The sequence below is a fragment of the Lynx rufus genome, unplaced genomic scaffold, assembly GCF_022079265.1.
Source record: "Lynx rufus isolate CCGP_SWC_20201006 ecotype Redwood Valley unplaced genomic scaffold, mLynRuf1.p SCAF_17, whole genome shotgun sequence".
Classification (NCBI taxonomy): Eukaryota; Metazoa; Chordata; class Mammalia; order Carnivora; family Felidae; genus Lynx; species Lynx rufus.
In genome coordinates, this window is record NW_025814831.1 from 27,835,274 (window position 1) to 27,856,581 (window position 21,308).

The window sequence follows — 21,308 nt, forward strand, 5'->3', positions numbered from 1 at the left end:
GCATCAAATAAATTCTAGCTTCATAAAGCTTCATCAGCCATCTGTGACTATTCACTGCTAAAAATCATTATGAAACAGTTTAGGTGTTTTATGTTAATTGAATCATAATTCTTTAATAGTACAAAAAAAAATCTAGATTACCCAAATAATGAAAAAACACCAGTAACCAACTAACAAGTACCAAGCCCAAAGCATTCTGGGAATTTTTACACAAAGATACCTAGGGGGTGTGACCTTCTGAGAAACATGGCCTGAAAAAAGGTTAGCATACTTGAAAATAGAACCGCTGAGGAAAACAGAAGATGTGGCTACCTTTCCCACATTTATAGGCCTAATGCCACAGCAGTAACTGTCCAGCCTCTTCTATGACTACATGGAACTTGCATCACCATTAGTAAAACAAGTACCTGCGGGTCGGATATGTTTCTCCCACACAGTGACCAAGATAGACCTTAATGTTAGACTACAATGATCCTATTGTAGTAAAGTACCAGATCACTAGGTTAAGAATCCCACTGACAACTTAATTTACATCATTAAAAGATGGATGTGCAAGAGATAAAATTTTAAAGAAAAGCAAGGAAATGATCACCACAAACTTCAGGCAATAATTGCCACCTATCAGGGAGTATATTCCAGAGCACTTCAGTTAGCCTGAACTGGACTCACAAGTTCCACTACTGGCTTCCACTCATGGTTTGCTCCACTATTTAAAAACCATCCAAGAGGGGCGCCTGGGTGGCGCAGTCGGTTAAGCATCCGACTTCAGCCAGGTCACGATCTCGCGGTCCGTGAGTTCGAGCCCCGCGTCGGGCTCTGGGCTGATGGCTCAGAGCCTGGAGCCTGTTTCCGATTCTGTGTCTCCCTCTCTCTCTGCCCCTCCCCCGTTCATGCTCTGTCTCTCTCTGTCCCAAAAATAAAATAAAAAAATAAAAAATAAAAAAAATAAAATAAAATAAAAACCATCCAAGAATCTTTACTATAACCACTAAAACTTAATGTTTCTCAGTTCAAATTTTTCAATATAATTTCTTAAAATCAAAGGGGACTTTGCCAAGTCCAGGTATCACAAACACTTCTTTCTTACCCATCATCCTCTTCATAAATGTAAAGCAGAGGTCCTTAAATTTTAGATAAGAATCATCCAGAAAGTTTCTTTAAAATTATTGTTTGTAAGTCCCACATCTCAAAATTCTGGGATAAAGTCTAGGATTCTGCATTTTCTACAAGTGTCCCAGGTGATTTGGGTACAGATGGTCCACATTATAATATTGATTTAGCCTAGAACACTAATTTCCAAACTTTCCAGATATAAATCACCTCGCTGCCTTCTTTTTTTTTTTTTAAGTTAATTTATTTTGAGAGAGACAGAGTGTGAGCAAGGGAGAGGCAGAGAAAGAGGGAGAATCTGAACCAGGCTCCATGCTGTCAGCACTGAGCCTTTGTGGGGCTCAAAATCACAAAACTGTGAGATCATGACCTGAGCGGAAATCAAGAGTCAGACGCTTAACCAACTGAGCCACCCAGGCGCCCTATCCTGACTGTTTTCTAAATATATGGTTTCTAGGTATATACTTACCTAGAAAGATTAAGCACCTAGAAGGTACTTTTTAAATATACATCTTCCCTGGGTATGGTGATTCCACGAATCTACAATGGGACCTGTGAGTGCATATTTTTAAATAGTCTGCCAGTGACGTTTATCATCAGTAGAAACACTGACGAGAGGATAAGAAAAAGAATGCATTCTCCTACAGATGCCCAATCCTAGAGGTCTCCAAATCCTTTCGCTTGATACCCCCCATACAAATTTTAGGAAACTATATATCCTTTAGTCGGCATCTAAGATTTTTCATCAAAAAAAATCTGGTTACCAAGGTCGCTCAGCCCATCATCCCAAATGGGCCAACGAATGATAAATCTTATTTTAAAACAAGATTCTAACGCTACCCTTTTAAGTATATTCAAGGGAATCAAAATAACATCAGGATTCAAAGGCTCCTGTACATTTTAAAAATAGTATCAAAGAAAAAGCTCTTTTTCTGTCAGTATATTTTTCGCTTTTTAAAATATACTTTTTACTGAAGGTAATTTATATACAGAGAAGCATACAAATCACAAATGCGGAGCGTGATGAATTTTGGTCACCTGTGTGAGCACCACTGAGACTAAATACAGAACATTCCCAGCACCCCAGAAGCCTCCTTCACACTCCCAACCCAGGCGTGATCCCTCAATCACTCTTGTTTTTACTTCTTCCGTGACGCTTCCCCCAAAGAAGGGGTTAGCCTAATAGAACATACTTCATGCTTGCAACTCGTATACCATCATACCTTCTCTATAACAAAATATGCATATGAGTTAATATGCATTATTTTCAAATTTCATATGATCATTAGGCTATAAACTGATTATCATGGCAACTACTGTAGTACACAATATATCAAAACACCATAAATATTACGAATTTTTATTAAAATGTACAGTATACCAAGGTTAATGTCTCCATTTTGATAATTTTGCCATTGTTAAAATGGATATTAATGTTAGAAAAACTGAGTAAAGGATACAGAGTAACTACATTTTTGCAACTTTTCTAGAAGTCTAAAATTATTTAAAATTAAAAGTTAAAAATTATGTTAAGAAAGTTCACAATAATATTGGAAACATTAAAAAAAATTTTTTTTAATGTTTATTTTTGACAGAGAGCGAGAGAGAGCGAGAGAATGAGTGGGGGGAGGGGCAGAGAGAGAGGGAGACACAGAATCTGAAGCAGGATCCAGGCTCTGAGCTGTCAGCACAGACCCCGACGTGGGGCTCGAACTCACAGACTGAGAGATCATGACCTGAGCCGAAGTCAGACGCTTAACCAACTGAGCCACGCAGGTGCCCTGGAAACATTTTAAGTGCCTGAATGCCTCTTACACTTGAGTTCAGGTCTCTGGATTGAAACCATGCGAGACAGAGCAGCAGAAGCCACGAAGCATGGTGCATTTAGATGATGGGTTATCAGTGTGCTCGAACATACAAGAACGCCACATTCAAGGAATACTCCAGAAAATACAGGTTCAAATTTATTAACGCTGACTGTTTAATTCTAAACTGAGACAGAATTCCTATACACCTACAGGAGTACTTCAAAAACCATTAAAATAAATAATATACTAGTAACATGAACTGGAACGCAGACTCCAGTGTAGGCTATTTCAAGGACTCTTTAAATGCCTACTTAAGATAGACCGTATCTGATTCACTTCAACCATCCAGTCACACATTTAGAATACCAAATCCACATCTTCTAGACATGAAGGAAGAAAAATAAGGCTTAAGTTACTTTTGCAAATGAATCAGAGACATAAAACTGAAACTTGTTATGAACTCAAAATTCACATTTATGCAAGATTATGAGGAAATTACTTGACTTGCGCCAGGTATTTACACACAGTGACGAGATATAAGAGAATTGAAAAATTAAGAAACTTCACTAGATAAAAATGAGAAAAGCATATGAAAATAAAACTTGTGAGCATAAGTAACTAGGACTTAAGTCCTAGAACTAAATAGAATAAAATAAAACGTAACCACAGTCCAAATAAAAAAGTTGTACTGGATTTCCTTCTCTTCATGAGATGAGATTTGTTTCCCTCTTGTCTACAAGGTCATCTATCTGTCTCTCCGTGGTTGAGTATGACTGCCAGAATAAGGTAGGGTTTCAGCATCAATTTTATTCCTATTTTCTTCTTCACAGATGAAAACACTAGGAAACTCTGGTCACAAAAATAACAGCTAACACTTCTGTAGTGTTTACTATGTAACGAGCGAGCACTGTTCTAAATAGTTTAGATCTGGACACATTAAATCCTCACAACAGTCCTGTGAAGTGTGGATCATTAGCAACATCTTTTTACCAATGAGGAAAAGGATGTTCAGAAAGGTCTTGTTACCAAGGTCGCTCAGCAGAACTGGTATCCGGGCCCAGGCACTTGGTTAGAAGAGCCTATGCTCCTGGCCACTAGGCAGTATTGGCTCTCCAGGCTGCCATTAAAAATGCAACTGGAAGGAGTTTTCTCTACCAGTGACACTCAATTCTTTCAACTTCCTAATTCTGTGTCAAAAATCACAAGATGATCTACCATTACAAATTAAAATTAATGGCCTATCAGCTGACAACTTGACTATGTCAAGTTTTATGCTTTGAATTCTATTAAAAGCAAAGAAATTGAAATCACTATCACGGAAAAATAATTTGTCATTACCAGAATTCAATTCAACACCATTTTTTGGAGGGGAGAGGGGGTTTTGTCTGGAACCCTGGAAATGTTTGCACCCAAGGACAATGCACCATGTTAACATTCTAAGAGGGCCATTGTTTTACAAACAGGAAGAATAGTAACTGAAAAAGGAGGTGAGAGAGGGAGAACACTTCCACACAAGGGGCTCTCAAACTGCTCAATCTTAGGAAAGAGAACCTATGGGATTTGCAATCCAGAAACATTCTCCTTTAGAACCATCCATGTCTACACAGTCCTTGGAGAGGCTTCATATAATACGTGCTTACAGATATGAACACCTCGGTTTGATTTGCAGACTGCTGCCCCGTATCGCAGACTTCTTTTTTTAAGGACATTAATTATCTCTCTTGGCCACATGCCCAGTGTCAAGTACCTTTAAATGGAGCAAAGTAGCGACAAGAGCATTACCTGGGAAAGTGATTAACCTTTTGTGCTTCAGAAAGGGTGCGAAGTAAGAAGGGCTTCAGGTGGGATCCTGTCCACATGAGGTTATAGTCAGTGCTGCTTGGGTGAACCTGAGGGCAGATAAAAAGATACAAAAACATCAGAGATAGCCTCTCTCCAGGGAGATGGCAAGAAAGGCCATAGAAATTTTTCATCTACAGAGCAGAGTGAGTGCCCAGTTAGTATTTAAACCTAGTAAAATAAAAGCTGAGTAGGAAAAGTTGTAAAGGATGGGATAGGTGGGCAAATCCCAGATACAAAAAGTGGAATAAATGAGTCCTTCTATAGAAGTCTGTGATGTCTCTTAACATTCTTACATATCAAAGCATGAGAAGAGGGCTCAAACCCACAACTCTCGTCTCAGTGTCCTTAGGTCCTTACAGATGCTGGATATAAAGCACTGATCAGGACTAAAACCTTGTCATGGCAAACCAACTTAGGATATCATTCATTCACTCATAAGAATGATTTTGTCTATTCATTTGTCTGTTCATTCAACAATTATGTACCCTGTGCCTATGATGTGAGAGGTACCAGTGAGGCCCCAGAGATAAAACACCACGACAGGATATAGACTAGTATCAGAACTTTCACAAAATGTCTATTTCAGACCTCAACCTAAGATAAGGAGCTAGGAACCAGACTATTATCAATCTTCTCAAAATATCTACAGTGTAAATCAGCCCAGCATTTTTGCCTGTCCCTTTTAATATCAATATCCCAATTTTCCTAATTTTCTTTGGGAATGACATACCATTTGGTTTTAAAAGACTGCCAGTCACCCCCTGACCCCCTGCAAGGAGCACTTCCATGGCCCAAGCTGGACTAGTCATACTATCTCCAGAGGGGGAGTCTTCAGTGGAGAAAGGCACAATGACAATGAATGGAGTTGAGTCACTTCTATGGCAGTCCCCCGAAGAGACAGTCCCTAAGATTCCTATTCCCAGACCCCTGGGGCTGTTCTAGTCTCTTTTCACCTCTTCCTCTGATTCTGCTACGCATCCTGTGTATAACTTACCCACAAATTCTTTCTTTCTTTATTTTTTTAACGTTTATTTATTTTTGAGAGAGACAGAGACAGAGCACGAGCAGGGGAGGGGCAGAGAGAGAGGGAGACACAGAATCCAAAGCAGGCTCCAGGCTCTGAGCTGTCAGCACAGAGCCCGACATGGGCTCAATCCCACAGACCAGGAGATCATGACCTGAGCTGAAGTCAGACATTTAACCGACTGAGCCACCCAGGGGGCCCTCTTTGGGTTTAAATTAGGCAGAATCTACTTCTGTTGTTTGCAATCAAAGAATCTTAATTCAGTATCAGACCATTCCCTATGGGCAGCTCTGTCTCTACCCCAAGCCTAATCATAGCAAGAAAAACGTTTGGGGTTTTTAGTTTAAAAAAAAAGAGAGAGAGGAAGGGAGGAAGGGGGGGCGGGGGGAAGGAATCTTGTGAAAATGTTTTCCATGCATTTCAAGGAGAAACTGGTAAATCCACTCAGAAATTCAACATAAGCTCTGCATCATCACTAAGCATAGATCCCGAGTACCCTCTAGAGCTGCCCTATTAACTGGTCGTCAGGTTGGATGTCTAGGATTTTCAGCTTTAGAGCAGATCAGGTGAGGTAGTAAAAATGAGCTTACTTCATGAAATCCATGGGCTGTCAGAATGCTGCGTACCAGGCGACTATCTGTTCGCACAATCTTGTAAGACAAATGATAACGTTCTAGAGAAAAACACAGAATCAAATTCAGTAACCAAAAAGTTAACTATAGAGACAAAAATAAAACTGTGAGATTGTGGCTTGCTTAACTGTATTCAGTAACATTGTACTACTACCCTTACGCTATTATTAAGTAGGCTACTATTATTGTGGACCAAGGGTTCTTAATCTGACATTTGCTGCGGGTTATTAAAAATAGATGGGAGACAAAATGGCATCTTTGTTCTCACTACTAGTTGAAATTTAACATTACCTTCAATTACAAATGTAGGCACAAAACGGAGTGTTAGCAATACCCGTGACCTTGCCACCTATAGGTACCAGGTGTTTTAATATTATTGTACAATTGTTACAGTTATCTGAAAATGTCATTTCTCACAATATATAAAAATTATGGCAGTTAACAAACCTCCTAGCAGACCATGTTATTTAATGCACTAATAAAAATGCATATACGTCACAAATTTACCTTTTATACAATATTTTGATAATTACATGTCAATACAATTGATTTTGTTTAGACTCCTATATATTTTCTATACACTTCAGAACCATTATGCTGAGAAGAGACCCACAGGCTTCCCTACACTGCCATTGCACATTTGGTCCACTGCACAAAAAGGTTAAGAACCCCTGCTCTAGACAGTCCTCTGTGTGCAATAATGCTGATTACCAGTATATCTTAGACCAGAGGTTATAAACTGGCAATCCAGGGCCAAAACCAATCTGCAGACATTGTTTGTTAACTTCTCATTGTGCTTTAAAAACAAATTGAGCCTGGGTCTCTCCATCGGTAGAGCATCAGACTTGTAATCTGAGGGTCCGGGGCTCATATCCCTGTTCAGGCGCCAGATGCACCTTGGGGCGCCTGGGGAGCTTAGTCAGTTAAGCATCCGACTCACGATTTCTGCTCAGGTCATAATCTCATGGTTCATGAGATTGAGCCCCACATCAGGCTCTGCACAGACAGGGCAGAGCCTGCTTGGGATTCTCTTTGTCTCTCTCTCTCTCTGCCCTGTCCCCAACCATGTGCGCACGCTCTTGCTCCCTCTCTCTCAAAATAAATAAACATTAAAAAAAAAAAAAGACTTTCAAACACCTAAATTAAAAAATAAGAATAATAAATAAAAATAAATTGAATTATTGAGGCGCCTGGGTGGTTCACTCGGTTAAGCGTCCAACTCTCAATTTCAGCTCAGGTGGTGATCACGGTCATGAGACTGAGCCAGGAGTCCCTGACACATTACGTGAACCGTCACAGAAGGTAACCAAGAATAAAGCAACAATGGAACAGAGCCCACCACGGGACTGGTTGCCTCTCTTGGGGTATCAGCGTGAGGACCCCACCTCAGGAGGCTCTGAGCCAGGCTTTCTGCAGGAGGCACAAAGGCCCAGTGAACTGCCAAGTAGATAGTATGCTCCATGATGAGTGCAGAGCCTGCTTAAGATTCTCTCTCTCTCTCTCTCTCTCTCTCTCTCTCTCTCTCTCTCTCATCACTCTCTGTCCCTCTCCCCCCACCACAAAAAAAAAAAAAAAGAAAGAAAAGAACGAAAAACAAATTGAATTACTAACCTTCTGAAATTGGAGGAATTCATTTAAAAATCTCAAATTCTGGGCTCTCTTGAAAACCCTGGCAACCCTGGGCTCGCTCTCTCTACCAGGGTGAGTCCACTGAGGAAGGGTGAGTGCTCCCTTCAGGACAGGTTCACAGGGTCTAGTTCAGCACAGTCCCCTCATGGTCCCTTCACTCATTCACATTACCCGCCAGGCCCCATACGCATTCTGTGCTTTTGACCCCTAAGACTAAAGTCTGTAATCATGTGAGATTTCTACACATCTCCAAAGACTAAATTTTACTCCGGCCCACTAAATGCCACCTCTTTCTACGCACCACCACAAAGTGCTTGAAAAAATTAGCTAAGAATTCTACAGCACAATTAAAAAAATTTTTTTTATTTTTCTTTTTTAAAGTTTTTATTTATTTATTTTGAGAGAGAGAGAGCGAGCGAGCAAGCATGAGAGAGGAGGGGCCAAAAGAGAAGGAGAGAGAGCGAATCACAAGCAGGCTCCACACCGGTCAGTGCAGAGCCCAACGTGGGGCTCAATCTCACAAACCATGAGATCATGACCTGAGCCAAAGTCAAGAGTCAGACACTTAACTGACTGAGCCACCCACGTGCCTCTCCTAAATTATTTTTTTCTTAAGCAATCTCTATGCCCAAGGTAGGGCTCAAACTCACGACCCTGAAATGAAGAGTCACACGCTCCACCAACTGAGCCAGCCAGGCAGTGCATCTATAGAATCATTTTTCTTTTTTTTTTTTTTTTTTTTATTTATTTTGGGACAGAGAGAGACAGAGCATGAACGGGGGAGGGGCAGAGAGAGAGGGAGACACAGAATCGGAAACAGGCTCCAGGCTCTGAGCCATCAGCCCAGAGCCTGACGCGGGGCTCGAACTCACGGACCGCGAGATCGTGACCTGGCTGAAGTCGGACGCTTAACCGACTGCGCCACCCAGGCGCCCCTATAGAATCATTTTTCGAAAAAGACTGCACAGTGAACAATTTCTGAATGAGTGTAATACAGAAACTTATAGACAGACCTTAGAACCAAATTCAGCCTCTCCAGTCAAAGATAAGCCTATCTTTTTATGAATTTATGTGAAAATATCCATAAATCCCTGCTGCTACTTGCCCAGCCCTGGCAAGAACACCATGCAGAGCAGACGCAGGAAGACGGGAATGAAAAGACCAGACACTCCATACTTCTCATTCTTGTGGCAAACTTCTAAAGCCCAGTCACAGGGTTTTCCCAATGATCAATCACTATTATGTTGTCTTTGCAATACGGTTATAAGAAAAACACTTCAGAGTCATGTCTTCACTCCAGCGCAGAGAATAATTTAAGAAACAGTACAGTGCACTGCTTAAGAGTTTGTCTTCTGATTCCAAGTTGGCGAGGGAAAGCACAAGATAGCCCTGGAATATCTTGTTATGCCCAAAGAGAGGAAAGTGCTCAAAAACTGACTGGGAACATGTCACAAGGATCTCAATGGATCGCAATGGATCCCAAGGATCTCAATGGCCAAATTTAAGACAATTTGAAAATAAAAATGAATTATGACAGAGATAGAGTATAATCCACTTATATTTAAGAAAAAAAAAAAAAAAAAAGAACCCATGAGTCCACACTGGTAAGAAGGTATACTGGTTTTCCATTGCTGCTCCTGTAATAAACTACCACCCACTTGATGGCTTTACCAGCACAAATTTGTTGTCTGATATTTCTTATGTCAGAAGTCTGACACAGATGTCATCAAGGCAAGAGGGGGGCTGCATTCCTTTCTACAGACTCTTTCTATAGGCTCATTTCTTTTCCTTCTCCAGCTTCTAGAGGCTTCCCCCATTCCATGGCTTTTGGTGCCCTTCCTCTATCTTCAAAGCCAGCAATGAAGGGTCTGGTCCTTCTCACACAGCGTCAATCTGACTCCTCTTCTGCCTCCTTCTTCCACTTTAAAGGACCCTTGTGATGAAGGTCAGTTGATTAGCAACCTTAAATCCACCTACAAATTCAATTTTCTGTTGCTATGTCAGGTAATATTTTCATAGGTTCTGGGATTAGGGGGTGGACATCTTTGGGCGGGACCATTATTCTGCCTATCAGAGGAGGGAAAGTTCTTTACAGAAAATCCAGCTAATAAATGTAAAAGGAAAGAAACAGAATATCAGTATTTCACAAAAACTGTAAGAGGAAGAGGTTCAGACTAAAATCAATGGAAACCAATGGGTGAGAGACTTGGGAAACAGGATATTCATGCATCTCAAAATATCATTCCAGAGAATGCTTGTAACAAAGCAAACAAAACAACAAAACAAAACTTCTAATGAAGTAATCTGGTGAACACTATTCTCAACCAAATGATGAGGGGCACCTGGGTGGCTCAGTAGGTTAAGTGTCCAACTTCAGCTCAGGGCAGGATCTCGCAGTTCGTGAGTTCCAGCCCCACATTGGGTCCTGTCCTGACAGCTCAGAGCCTAGAGCCTGCTTCAGATTCTGTGTTTCCCTCTCTCTCTGTCGCTCCCCCACTCACGCCCTCTCTCTCTCTCTCTCTCAAAGATAAATATTTTTTAAAAAATGATGAAACTTGCCACCACCAACAAGGCAATACAATTATATCACATGCTTCCTAACATAATACACTGAAGAAGATACACTATGTGATAGTCCTACAAAACTTTAAACCTGAATCTAAACATGGAGAAACAATCAGACAATCCCAAACGTAAGGACATCTGCAAAGCAACTAGTCTGTAATCTCTAAAACTGTCAATGCCATGAAAGACCAAAAAAAAAAAAAAAAAAAGAAAGCCTGGGAGGTTAAAGGAGAAATATGAAAAGTAAATACAATCTTTGACTTCATCCTAGACTTTAGAAAAAAAAGTAGTATAAAGGTCTAAATTGGGGCGCCTGGGTGGCTCAGTCGGTTAAGCGTCTGACTTCGGCTCGGGTCATGATCTCACGGTCCGTGAGTTCGAGCCCCGCGTCGGGCTCTGTGCTGACAGCTCAGAGCCTGGAGCCTGTTTCAGATTCTGTGTCTCCCTCTCTCTCTGACCCTCCCCCGTTCATGCTCTGTCTCTCTCTGTCTCAAAAATAAATAAACGTTAAAAAAAAAATTAAAAATAAATAAAGGTCTAAATCGGAACAACTAGGGAAATGTGCATTAGCACTGTATATTAAATAAAAGTACTTTACCAGTGACAGATTTCCTGAATGTCATCTCAGTACTGTGGTTATACCGAGGATGCCCTGCCCTTAGGGATACATTGCTAAACAAGATATTATGGCATAAAGTACTTGAACTAATTCTCAAATGGTACAGAGAGACAAAATGTTAATAGTTGGTGAGCACGGGGAAACACTATACATGCATTCAATGTACTGTTCTTACAGCTGGTTGAGAGGTTTTTAATTTTTCTAGGTTGAATGTTTAGAAAGTGAAAGAAAATCTGGTCTCTTCATTATAACTGTGATCCCCAACATCTCCATTTCTGCGCGTGCAAAAGCCAAAGGATCATCAACGCCAGAGACCGGAAGCGCACCTGATGCCGCACCGGTTCGGCACTGGGGGCCTCACGGTGCCAGGCCATGGGGAGGGCAGTGAGGAAGGTGTGCGGAAAAACGGAGAATGACCACCTGGGGACTGGGGAAGGAGGAGGAGCAATAAGAGAAAGAGTCTGTCTCTGCAGTGTAACTGCCAAGGGTTCAAATCCTGGCTTTACCACTTCCTGCCTGCAATCATGAACAAATGATTTCTCCATGGTCAGTTTCCCCACTTGTAAAATGGGGTCGGTAATAAAGGTACTTACCTCACGGGGTAGTTCAGTTAACACACATAAAGCTTTTATAACACTTGTTGCTACACAGCAGCATAAATTTTTACCAAGTAAAAATTTTCATAGAGTAAAAAAGTAAATATGTAGCAAAGTAGCTATTAACACATAGTATTACATAATAAATTATGCATTTTATGCAGCAAATTTAAAAATAAAAATGCGGGGCGCCTGGGTGGCTCATTCGGTTGAGCATCCGGCTTCGGTTCAAGTCACGATCTCACAGCTCGTGAGTTCGAGCCCCGCGTCGGGCTCTGTGCTGACAGCTCGGAGCCTGGAGCCTGCTTCAGATTCTATGCCTCCCTCTCTCTCTCTGCCCCAACCCACTTGCATTCTGTCTCTGTCTCTCTCAAAAATAAACAAACATCAAAAAAAATTTTTTTTTTAATTAAAATGCTATTTGTACTCTTTCTCCTACTTTTCCTAACACAGAAGAAAAATTCCATTATCACTACACTCAGTGACCACTCACAGTATGTAAGTAGTAATCAGTGACCAACTTCCTCTAATCTATACCAGCTAACTATAAGCCAACTCCAATACTTTGCACATGCTCCAAAAGGGGAGTGCAAGAAAGATAAGGCGCAAGTGTGACTGCCGGGGATTTTAACTCACATTCATGTTCTGTGTCCAATGATGCTGATTACCAGTGTATTTCAGACCAGAGGTTATATTTTGGTGACCCAAGGGCCAAACCCATCCAGCCTGCAGACATGGTTCGTTCATTCTTTGTGGTGTTTTAAACATAAAACTGAATTAGTCACTAACCTTTTAAAACTGAAAGAATTCATATAAAAATCTAGATTTCTGGGCCTCGTTTGAAAAACCTGGCAACCCAGGGCTCTGCTCCCATGGCAAAAGTCAAATGGAGGCTTGCAACTATAAACTGAGCCAGCCCCCAACTGTCCAAGAAACAACTCCCTTATCCATATTTCCTTTCACATAAAAAGAAGCAGGGCGTGATACAGTCCTACTAGCGAACTGCCTAACATATGATATCTGAGCCTCTAAGCATGCACCATAAGACCATGGAATTTTCCTCTTCTCCAACCACTCACGTGTGTATCGGGGGCAACCTAAAGTGCCAGGCCTCCTGGCAAATTCCAGGACTGACGGACAGCAGCGCAGCAAACTAAAACAAGGAACCAATAATCTAACTGTCAGTACAGAAGCACCCAGGGAGTGAGGACATGCCCTAAGAAGTTTGGTCAAAAATAGCCTGGGAAACTAGAAGGAAGATAAAACTGACTTTCTTTACTTTTAGAATTGAAGAGTAATCCTTTCAATGGCAACACAGTGTAGCTTTGCCTTACTATCACAAAATGAGGTCTACACTTGTACTGTTGAACATGGTATAGCCGCTAGCCACGAATGACTACTGGGCATGTGAAATATAACTAGTGTGACCTTTTGAAACTGAATTTTCAACGTTATTTAACTTTATTAATTTAAATTTGAAAACTGATATCTGATTCAATTACTGGAAAACGTGTTTGGAACTTGAGCATATGAATTTACTTTTTCAACTATAATGTGTGGAAAATCTAACCGCAGACTAAATATTTGTGATGAAATATATTTTGCACCACACTGAGATGCACTCTAAGTGTAAAATACATACTACGTGCCAAATATCTTTTTTTTTTTTTAATGTTTATTTATTTTTGAGAGAGAGAGACAAAGGACAAGCTGGGGAGGGGCAAAAAGCGAGGGAGACACAGAATCCAAACCAGGCTCCAAGCTCCAAACTGTCAGCACAGAGCCCGACACGGGGCTCAAACTCACAGACTGCGAGATCATGACCTGAGCCAAAGTCGGATGCTTAACTGACTGAGTCACCGAGGTGTCCCATACATGCCAAATATCTTAATGATTTTTCTATATTGAGTAAATGTGGAAATGACAATTTGTATTAAATAAAATATATATATTTTAAAGTTTATTTTGAGAGACAGCACACTTGCACATGAGCAGAGGAGGGGCAGAGAGGGAGGGAGAGAGAATCCTAAGCAGGTTCCATGCTGTCAGTGCAGAGCCCAACGTGGGGCTTGATCTCATGAACCATGAGATCATAACCTAAGCAAAAATCAAGAGTCGGACACTTAGCCAACTGAGCCACCCAGATGCCCCAAAATAAAATATATTATTAAAACTAATTTCACCTATTTCTATTTTTTTTTTTAATAAGGCCACTGGAAAACTTACATATCTAGCTTGCATCATATTTCTATTGAACAGTGCTAGTCTACACAAATGCAAACTGACATTTTGCAAACTGAGGAACCTGACAAATTCAGAGACAAATTATAAAACGATGCTGGGGCGCCTGGGCGGCTCAGTCAATTAAGCGTCTGACTTCGGCTCAGGTCACGATCTTGCGATTTGTGAGTTCGAGCCTTGTGTTGGGCTCTATGCTGACAGCTTGGAGCCTGAAGCCTGCTTGGGATTCTGTGTCTTCCTATCTCTCTGCTCCTACCCCCATCATGCTCTGTCTCTCTCAAAAATAAAATAAATTAATTAGTTAAATTAAAAAAAAAAATGATGCTTCCTTCTAGGAATGGATTACTTTAAACTGCAAATATCTCTATTGTCTCTAAAATGCAATCCATTTACATGTTCAAAGTATATACAATTTTGAAAAAAAACGGATATAGTAAGAAAAAATATATTTCTGGAATATAGCAATATTGTACAAAAAGTATTAACAATAAATACAATGAAACATTTAACAGATAACAGAAAAAAATAAGACTGGCATCTAACACTCTAAGATCAACAGAAGATAACTAATCCCCCAGAAACTTCTCAAGGGGATTTAAACACAGGATTATGATCTGAGCAGATCTATGTCAGCTATTTAAGAAAGAAAGAAAAAAAAAAAAAGACCCAGAGAATTTAACAATTCAGAAATCTGAGGCAGCAACCAGAAAACTCATTCAAATTGTTCTTTTCATAAAGGACTATGCAAAAAATCATGATACCTCAAAGAATTGGGAAGATACAGAAAATTCGAAAACAAAGTTTGAGAAAAAAGTTCAGTGGCCTTTTCTTTAATCACAAGTATGTGGAAAGGGGGAAACAAGACATATACGTTCTAAAAACGCAGGGCCTGGTTGAACAATGGAATGACAACACTGATGGACACCAATTCCCGGTAAACCCTGGATACTCTAAAAAAGGAAGGGTCTGCCTATTGCCATGGCATACAGAGATGCATGTATGTGACAAGCAGCCAAAAGAAGTATGTTTGGGGGAGATTATTTACTTCTGTTGTTTGTACCCACCTTTGATGTTTTAACTCCAATCATGATGACAGGGAGTTTCTTTGCAAATGTTAGCAAATCTTTAGTTCTTCCAAATTCAGAGAACATGAATGAACCATATCCCTTTAAGTGGTAACCTAGCAACTTGCTGAAGGGATTAGAACAAGACCCTTGGGGAGGGAGGAGGATTCAAATCCCAGAAGCAGGTGTTCACTGTCCTCTGAACTCCTAGCTTATTATGGAGCAAGGACAGACCTTAAAGTCATTTCAAACTAGAACAGATCCTGTTCAACAAGTGAAATTAAGTAGCACAAGTTTTGAGTGCCTACTATGTGCCAAATATTAAATGATCTCATCAATTCTTACAATGCCTGCAAGGTAGCTATGATCTCCACTTCACTAATAATAAAACAGGTCAAGAGAGTTTAAGTGATTTGCCCCAGACTCACAGCTAGTAAATACCAAAGCTGGGATTTGAACCGGTAACTACAAACCCATGTACAGACTCTTTCCACTATAACACACAACAGTTCTGACCCATGGTACTGTAACCTCTGAAGACAAGCTACAGGCTAACCCAGGAGTCAGAGCACTACTGAAAATCAAAGAAGAGTGGAGAATAGAAAAACAATAGAGAAAGTAAGCAAAATTAAAAGTTGGCTCTTTAAAATGATCAAAATTGACAAACCTCTAGCTAGCTTGAAAAAAGAGATTCTAAATACTAAAAGCAGAAATGAAATGGGGACATTACTATTGACCTTACAGAAATAAAAAGGATTCTAGAATACTATGAAATAAATAAATAAATAAATAAATAAATAAATAAATACTATGAATATTCGTATGCCAACAAATAAGATAAACTAAATGGACAAAAACTAAAAACACATGAACTACCAAAACTGACTCAATACAAAATACAAAATATGAATATATACATAACAAGTAGAGGTTGAATCAGGAATAACCCTCCCAATAAAGAAAAGCCGAGACTGGATGGATTCTCTCTCTCCCTCTTTCTCTCTCTCAAAATAAATAAATAAAAACGGGGCACCTGGGTAGCTCAGTCAGTTAAGCCTCTGACTCTTGCTTTCGGCTCGGGTCATGATCTCGCGGTTAGTAGGTTCGAGTCCCGTGTCAGGCTTCGTGCTGATGGTGCAGAGCCTGCTTGGGATACTCTCCCCCTCTCTCTCTTCCCCTCCCTTACCCGCTCTCTGTCTGTCTCTCTCTCAAAATAAATGAATAAACTTGAAAGGAAGGAAGGAAGGAAGGAAGGAAGAAAGAAAGAAAGAAAGAAAGAAAGAAAGAAAAGGCATCCAGGTTGGAAAGAAGAAGTGAAATTAGTGTGGTATGTTACATTGATTGACTTTTGTATGTTGAATCATCCTTGTATTCCTGAGAGAAATCCCACTTGGTCACGGTATAGTCCTTTTAATATGTTGTTTGATTTGCTTTGCTGATATTCTGTTGAGGATATTTGCATGTGTATTCATAAGGGATTTTAACTGTAGTTTTGTTTTCTTGTGATGTCTTATTCTGGATTTGGTATCAGAGTAATGCTGGCCTCATATAATGAGTTCCTTCCTCTTCCTTGGAAGAGTTTGAGAAGGATTGGTGGTGTTGATTCTTTAAATGTTTGATAGAATTCACTAGTGAATCCATCTAGAAGAAGAATTTGGAAATTGTGTATCTGATAAGGGTCTAGTATCTAGAATGTTTAAGAACTCATAACTCAACAACAAAAAGTCGAGCAACCCAAATCAAAAATAGGCAAAGGCTTTGAATAGACGTTTCTCTAAAGAAGATATACAAATAGCCAAGAAGCACATGAAAAGATGCTCAATGTCATTAGTCATTAGGGATATAAAAATCAAAACCTCAGTAAGATACCACTTCACCCCCACTAATACAGCTATCATCTAAAAAACAGAAAATAACAATTGTCAGTGAGGATGTGGAGAAAATGGAACCCTCCTACATCACTGATGCAGAATTGTGTAGACACTATGGAATCTCCTTTGGCAGTTCTTTAAGAAGTGAAACACAGAATTACCATAAGATCTAGCAATTCCATTCCTAGCTATAGACCCAGAAGAATTGAAAACAGGTGTCCGAACAAAAACTCATACATGAATCTTCAGAGCAGCACTGTTCACAATAGCCAAAAGGTGGAAACAACCACCAACTGATCCATCAACTGATGAATGGATAAACAAAATATGGCATTTCATGAAAAGGAATGAAGTAGGGATACATGCTTCAACATGGATGAACCTTAAAAACACTATGCTAAGTGAAAAAAGCCAGACACAGAAGACTACATCCTGTCTGAGTGGATTTGTACGAAACGTCCGGAACAGGCAAATCGCTAGAGACAGAAAGCAGATGAGCAGTTACTAGTTGCTGGGGTAAGGGGTAATAGGGAGTGACTACTTAATGGATACAGGGTTTACTTTAGGATGATGAAAAATGTTCTCGAACTAGATCGTGGTGAGGGTTGTACAATAGTGTGACTGTACTAAACGCCACTGAATTGTACACTCTGAAATGGTTAGAAGGGTACGTTTCGTTTTGTATATTTTACCACAAAGAATAACAATAACGCACATACACATAATTCTGAAGACAAAATTCAAAGAAGAAAAGCAACTTAAAATGCAGAAAATTTAAGAAATTACAAATAATCCTTTCGAGCATAAAAAAAAAAAAAAAATGCTACATTTTTCTTGTGACCAAGGCCCTTTTCCTACTTACATGTGATATCAACTTCTGCAAGACAAGGGTACAGGGGCCATGCCCAGCCCTGCCCTCTGTGGGGGGACGTCATACCTACCGCCAATGACTCGAATATTGTTGTCCTTTGTCAGAATAGCCTCAGCATGGAATACCAAAACTGGAATTCTCCTGCAGCCTCCGGTCCACATGATACACGGATGATCCCTACAGCCGTAACAAAAGGTTTTCATTAACTGACAGCTCAAAGTCTGAATTAACCACTGACACAGATCGCCGTGGTTTGCTGCTTAGCAACTTTCCCTCTGCCTGGAACAAGAACCCCAAATGCCCTATGGGAAACCATTCATCTCCCATTCTTAGCCATGTGCTCTATTTACGATTAACTCCCTCCCTGCTCCAGGGACGGGCTTTGATTGGCCTCAGCCATTCAGGGCCTTCACCCCTCAGTTCTAGTTACTGGATCGGGGATGAGCACATAAACCCACTGGAGCCAGTGAGTGTCAGAAGATATGTTGTGAGACCCTCTAGAAGAAAGCTGCTTCCTTTCTCTTCTAGAGCAGCTGCAGGAGAGATGGCTTCTTCCCCTTGACGGTGTAAGAGAATGAGGTCTCCAAGTACAACTGTCATTTTGTGTCCTTGAGAGAAGAGCCTGGAGCTGTCAGTAAAGGAGGAAGTCAGTGAAAACCTCATTCGAAGAATGAGAGACACGAAATCCTGAGAAGCAGACGTGCAGCTGCAGAATCAAGTCTTTCCCGAATATGGGTTAATAAATTCCCCTTATGGGGGATCGCGGGAAAAAAAATTTTTTTAATAAAAAAATAAATTCCCTTTATTATTTAAGACAATTTATGTTTTAATCCCCAGCATACATAAAGAATCCTAACTAATATACAGCATTCACAATAACTTATATACCCTTTTATACTCTACAGTCCCTTTTTAAGCCAATTTGATGACGCATCCTAAGATTCTGAGCCAGGAACCCAAAATTAATACAAGCGCTCCAATTAAAATCACGTATTTTAAAGCAAGCCTATACAAAATGGAGTAATATTTCTCTCCAGAAAAGGATCTCTGACTTTACTCTCTTCCTCTATCCTCAGGAAATCTCTGTTTAATCAATCTCAGACAGATGTACATTTACTTAAAGATTAGAAAAATCTTCAACCTCCTTTGTGCAAGGAGTTAGGAGGGAAAGAAATGACCGAGTCCCTACTATGTGCCAGGAATAGGAGCTTTCATATGCTATCTCACTTAATCCTCTTACCCACACTAGGAACTGGGGGGAAAAACAGGGTGTCTCAGAGAGGGTAAGTGATTTGCTGAAGGCCACACAGCTGGTTAAGTAAGGGAAGACGTACCTGAACCCAAGTGTCTGCCTGGGCTCTTTCCCTGTTTCCATCTCCCTAATCACATTTCAGTGATGTTTCGTATATGGAACAACTTAAAAAAAAATTTTTTTAACATTTATTTATTTTTCAGACAGACAGAGACAGAGCATGAACAGGGGAGGGGCAGAGAGAGAGGGAGACACAGAAATCTGAAACAGGCTCCAGGCTCTGAGCCATCAGCACAGAGCCCGATGCGGGGCTCGAACTCACGGACCGCGAGATCATGACCTGAGCCGAAGTCGGACGCTTAACCGACCGAGCCACCCAGGCGCCCCAGGAACAACTTAAACCTAACAGTTTGGGAACCTAAACTAATCAATTCCTTAAACAGAATAAGATCCATTTAGCCAAAATTTGGGCCGCTCTCAAAAACTTACATGACCACACCTCTTTAAGAAAGGTCACACTACAAATCTCAGAGCCAAGTCAGACCCTCCCAACCCATGTTTAAAAAGATGCCCATTTTGAATGCACAGGCTGCCAGGCAGACTTGAGACTTTGGATGAGCTGCCGAAGTGTTTTAGCAAAAAAGCAAAGAACACCGTACCTAGTTCATTTCCTGTTTTCTAGAAATGGAATGTGGATGCTTACTGCTCCTACTTTTTCACTTGGGTGCCAGTGCCCATTTGTAAGAAAAGGTATTTATCAGGGGCACTTTTTAGCAAGAAGGATTTTTTTGTGGTTTGCTTGCTTTTTAATCTTAAACACCTGTAAAAGGTGGGCACGGGGCCAGATGATTCCTAGGATCTCTTCCAACTGTAATTTTTCTACTGTATTTCTAAGTCGGAGGATAGAGAAAAACTAGGCAGCCTAAACAGCAAAGTCTTGGACAGAAAGTCTGGAAATGATGCAAAGTTGCTCGTGAATCTAGCACTAGCTACAAACTGGCACCACTCTGCCTTCCCGCTTACAAACAATGGATCACTGCTCCAAGTTAAAACGCGTGACAAGAGTCAGGAACTCAAGAAACACATACAAGGCTAAGAACAGCCAACGCCCTAACTATGCTATTTGTGGAAAACCAAATCCCTGATGGAGAAATCCTTCCACTTACAACCTATGAAAAGATAAAAGAGGTGGCAGACACGTCATGAATTCAGCAGGTCAACTAAAATACACTTAAGGCAGACGCTATGTCGTCTTTAAAAGCATGCTCCCGCCAGGTGGTGCTAAAGGCAAAAGATTCAAAACGGTCAGGAAACTGAAAATCGGGACTTGAAATTTTCATTCACACCAGAAAAAGGTCTACATTAAGAAAATACGCTCTTAGAGACATGAACGAACACAAGACTTGGATGATTACCGAAGCAGAAGGTTTGAAGGTTCACTTTACTGAAAGCTTAACAACGTCTTGGTTCTTAAAAAACAATTTCATGAGGCATATATATTATTTACTCCTGGGATCTGGCCTACATAATTCAAAGCTTCTATGCCTTATTCATACCAGTGCCCCTGCTGGAAATGCCTTTGTCATTTCTGTTCATTTAGCCCTACCCTTAAGGCCCAGTTCATCTCACCATCTCCATAAAGCCTTTCCCACCTCCTCCAGCCCACAGTGACGCCTTCTTTCTCGGAATTCCTATAGTACTCACTGTATAATCATCTGTCGATGATCTTTTTTTCCCCATGTGTATGTCGACGAACTGATATAAAGCTGGTTTTTATGATAGGAATTAAAATTATTTTTTTAGTGCCTTAAGAAACCTTGTAACGGGGCGCCTGGGTGGCGCAGTCGGTTAAGCGTCCGACTTCAGCCAGGTCACGATCTCGCGGTCTGTGAGTTCGAGCCCCCCGTCAGGCTCTGGGCTGATGGCTCGGAGCCTGGAGCCTGTTTCCGATTCTGTGTCTCCCTCTCTCTCTGCCCCTCACCCGTTCATGCTCTGTTTCTCTCTGTCCCAAAAATAAATAAAAAACATTGAAAAAAAAATTAAAAAAAAAAAAAGAAACCTTGTATCTAATCCTTCCACATCTACAGATAAATCTAGCAAAATACAGAAAAAGAGCCCCTTTAAATTCACTATTTGAAATAATGCCATGCAAAATAAGGACTGCCTGGACAGTTTCTAGCCCTG

At 40.6% G+C, this 21,308-nt stretch overlaps 1 protein-coding gene across 1 annotated transcript in view; it reads right to left on the reverse strand.

Moving 5' to 3' along the window:
- Positions 1-21,308, reverse strand: part of TTLL5 (tubulin tyrosine ligase like 5) — a 240,415-nt gene that overhangs the window by 214,011 nt on the left and 5,096 nt on the right. The window contains exons 3-5 of the mRNA XM_047080320.1: positions 17,943-18,049; positions 6,375-6,457; positions 4,701-4,807 (exon numbers count right to left, since the gene is read on the reverse strand). Coding sequence (XP_046936276.1) covers positions 4,701-4,807; positions 6,375-6,457; positions 17,943-18,049 — 297 coding nt within the window. The remainder of the gene's footprint in view (positions 1-4,700; positions 4,808-6,374; positions 6,458-17,942; positions 18,050-21,308) is intronic.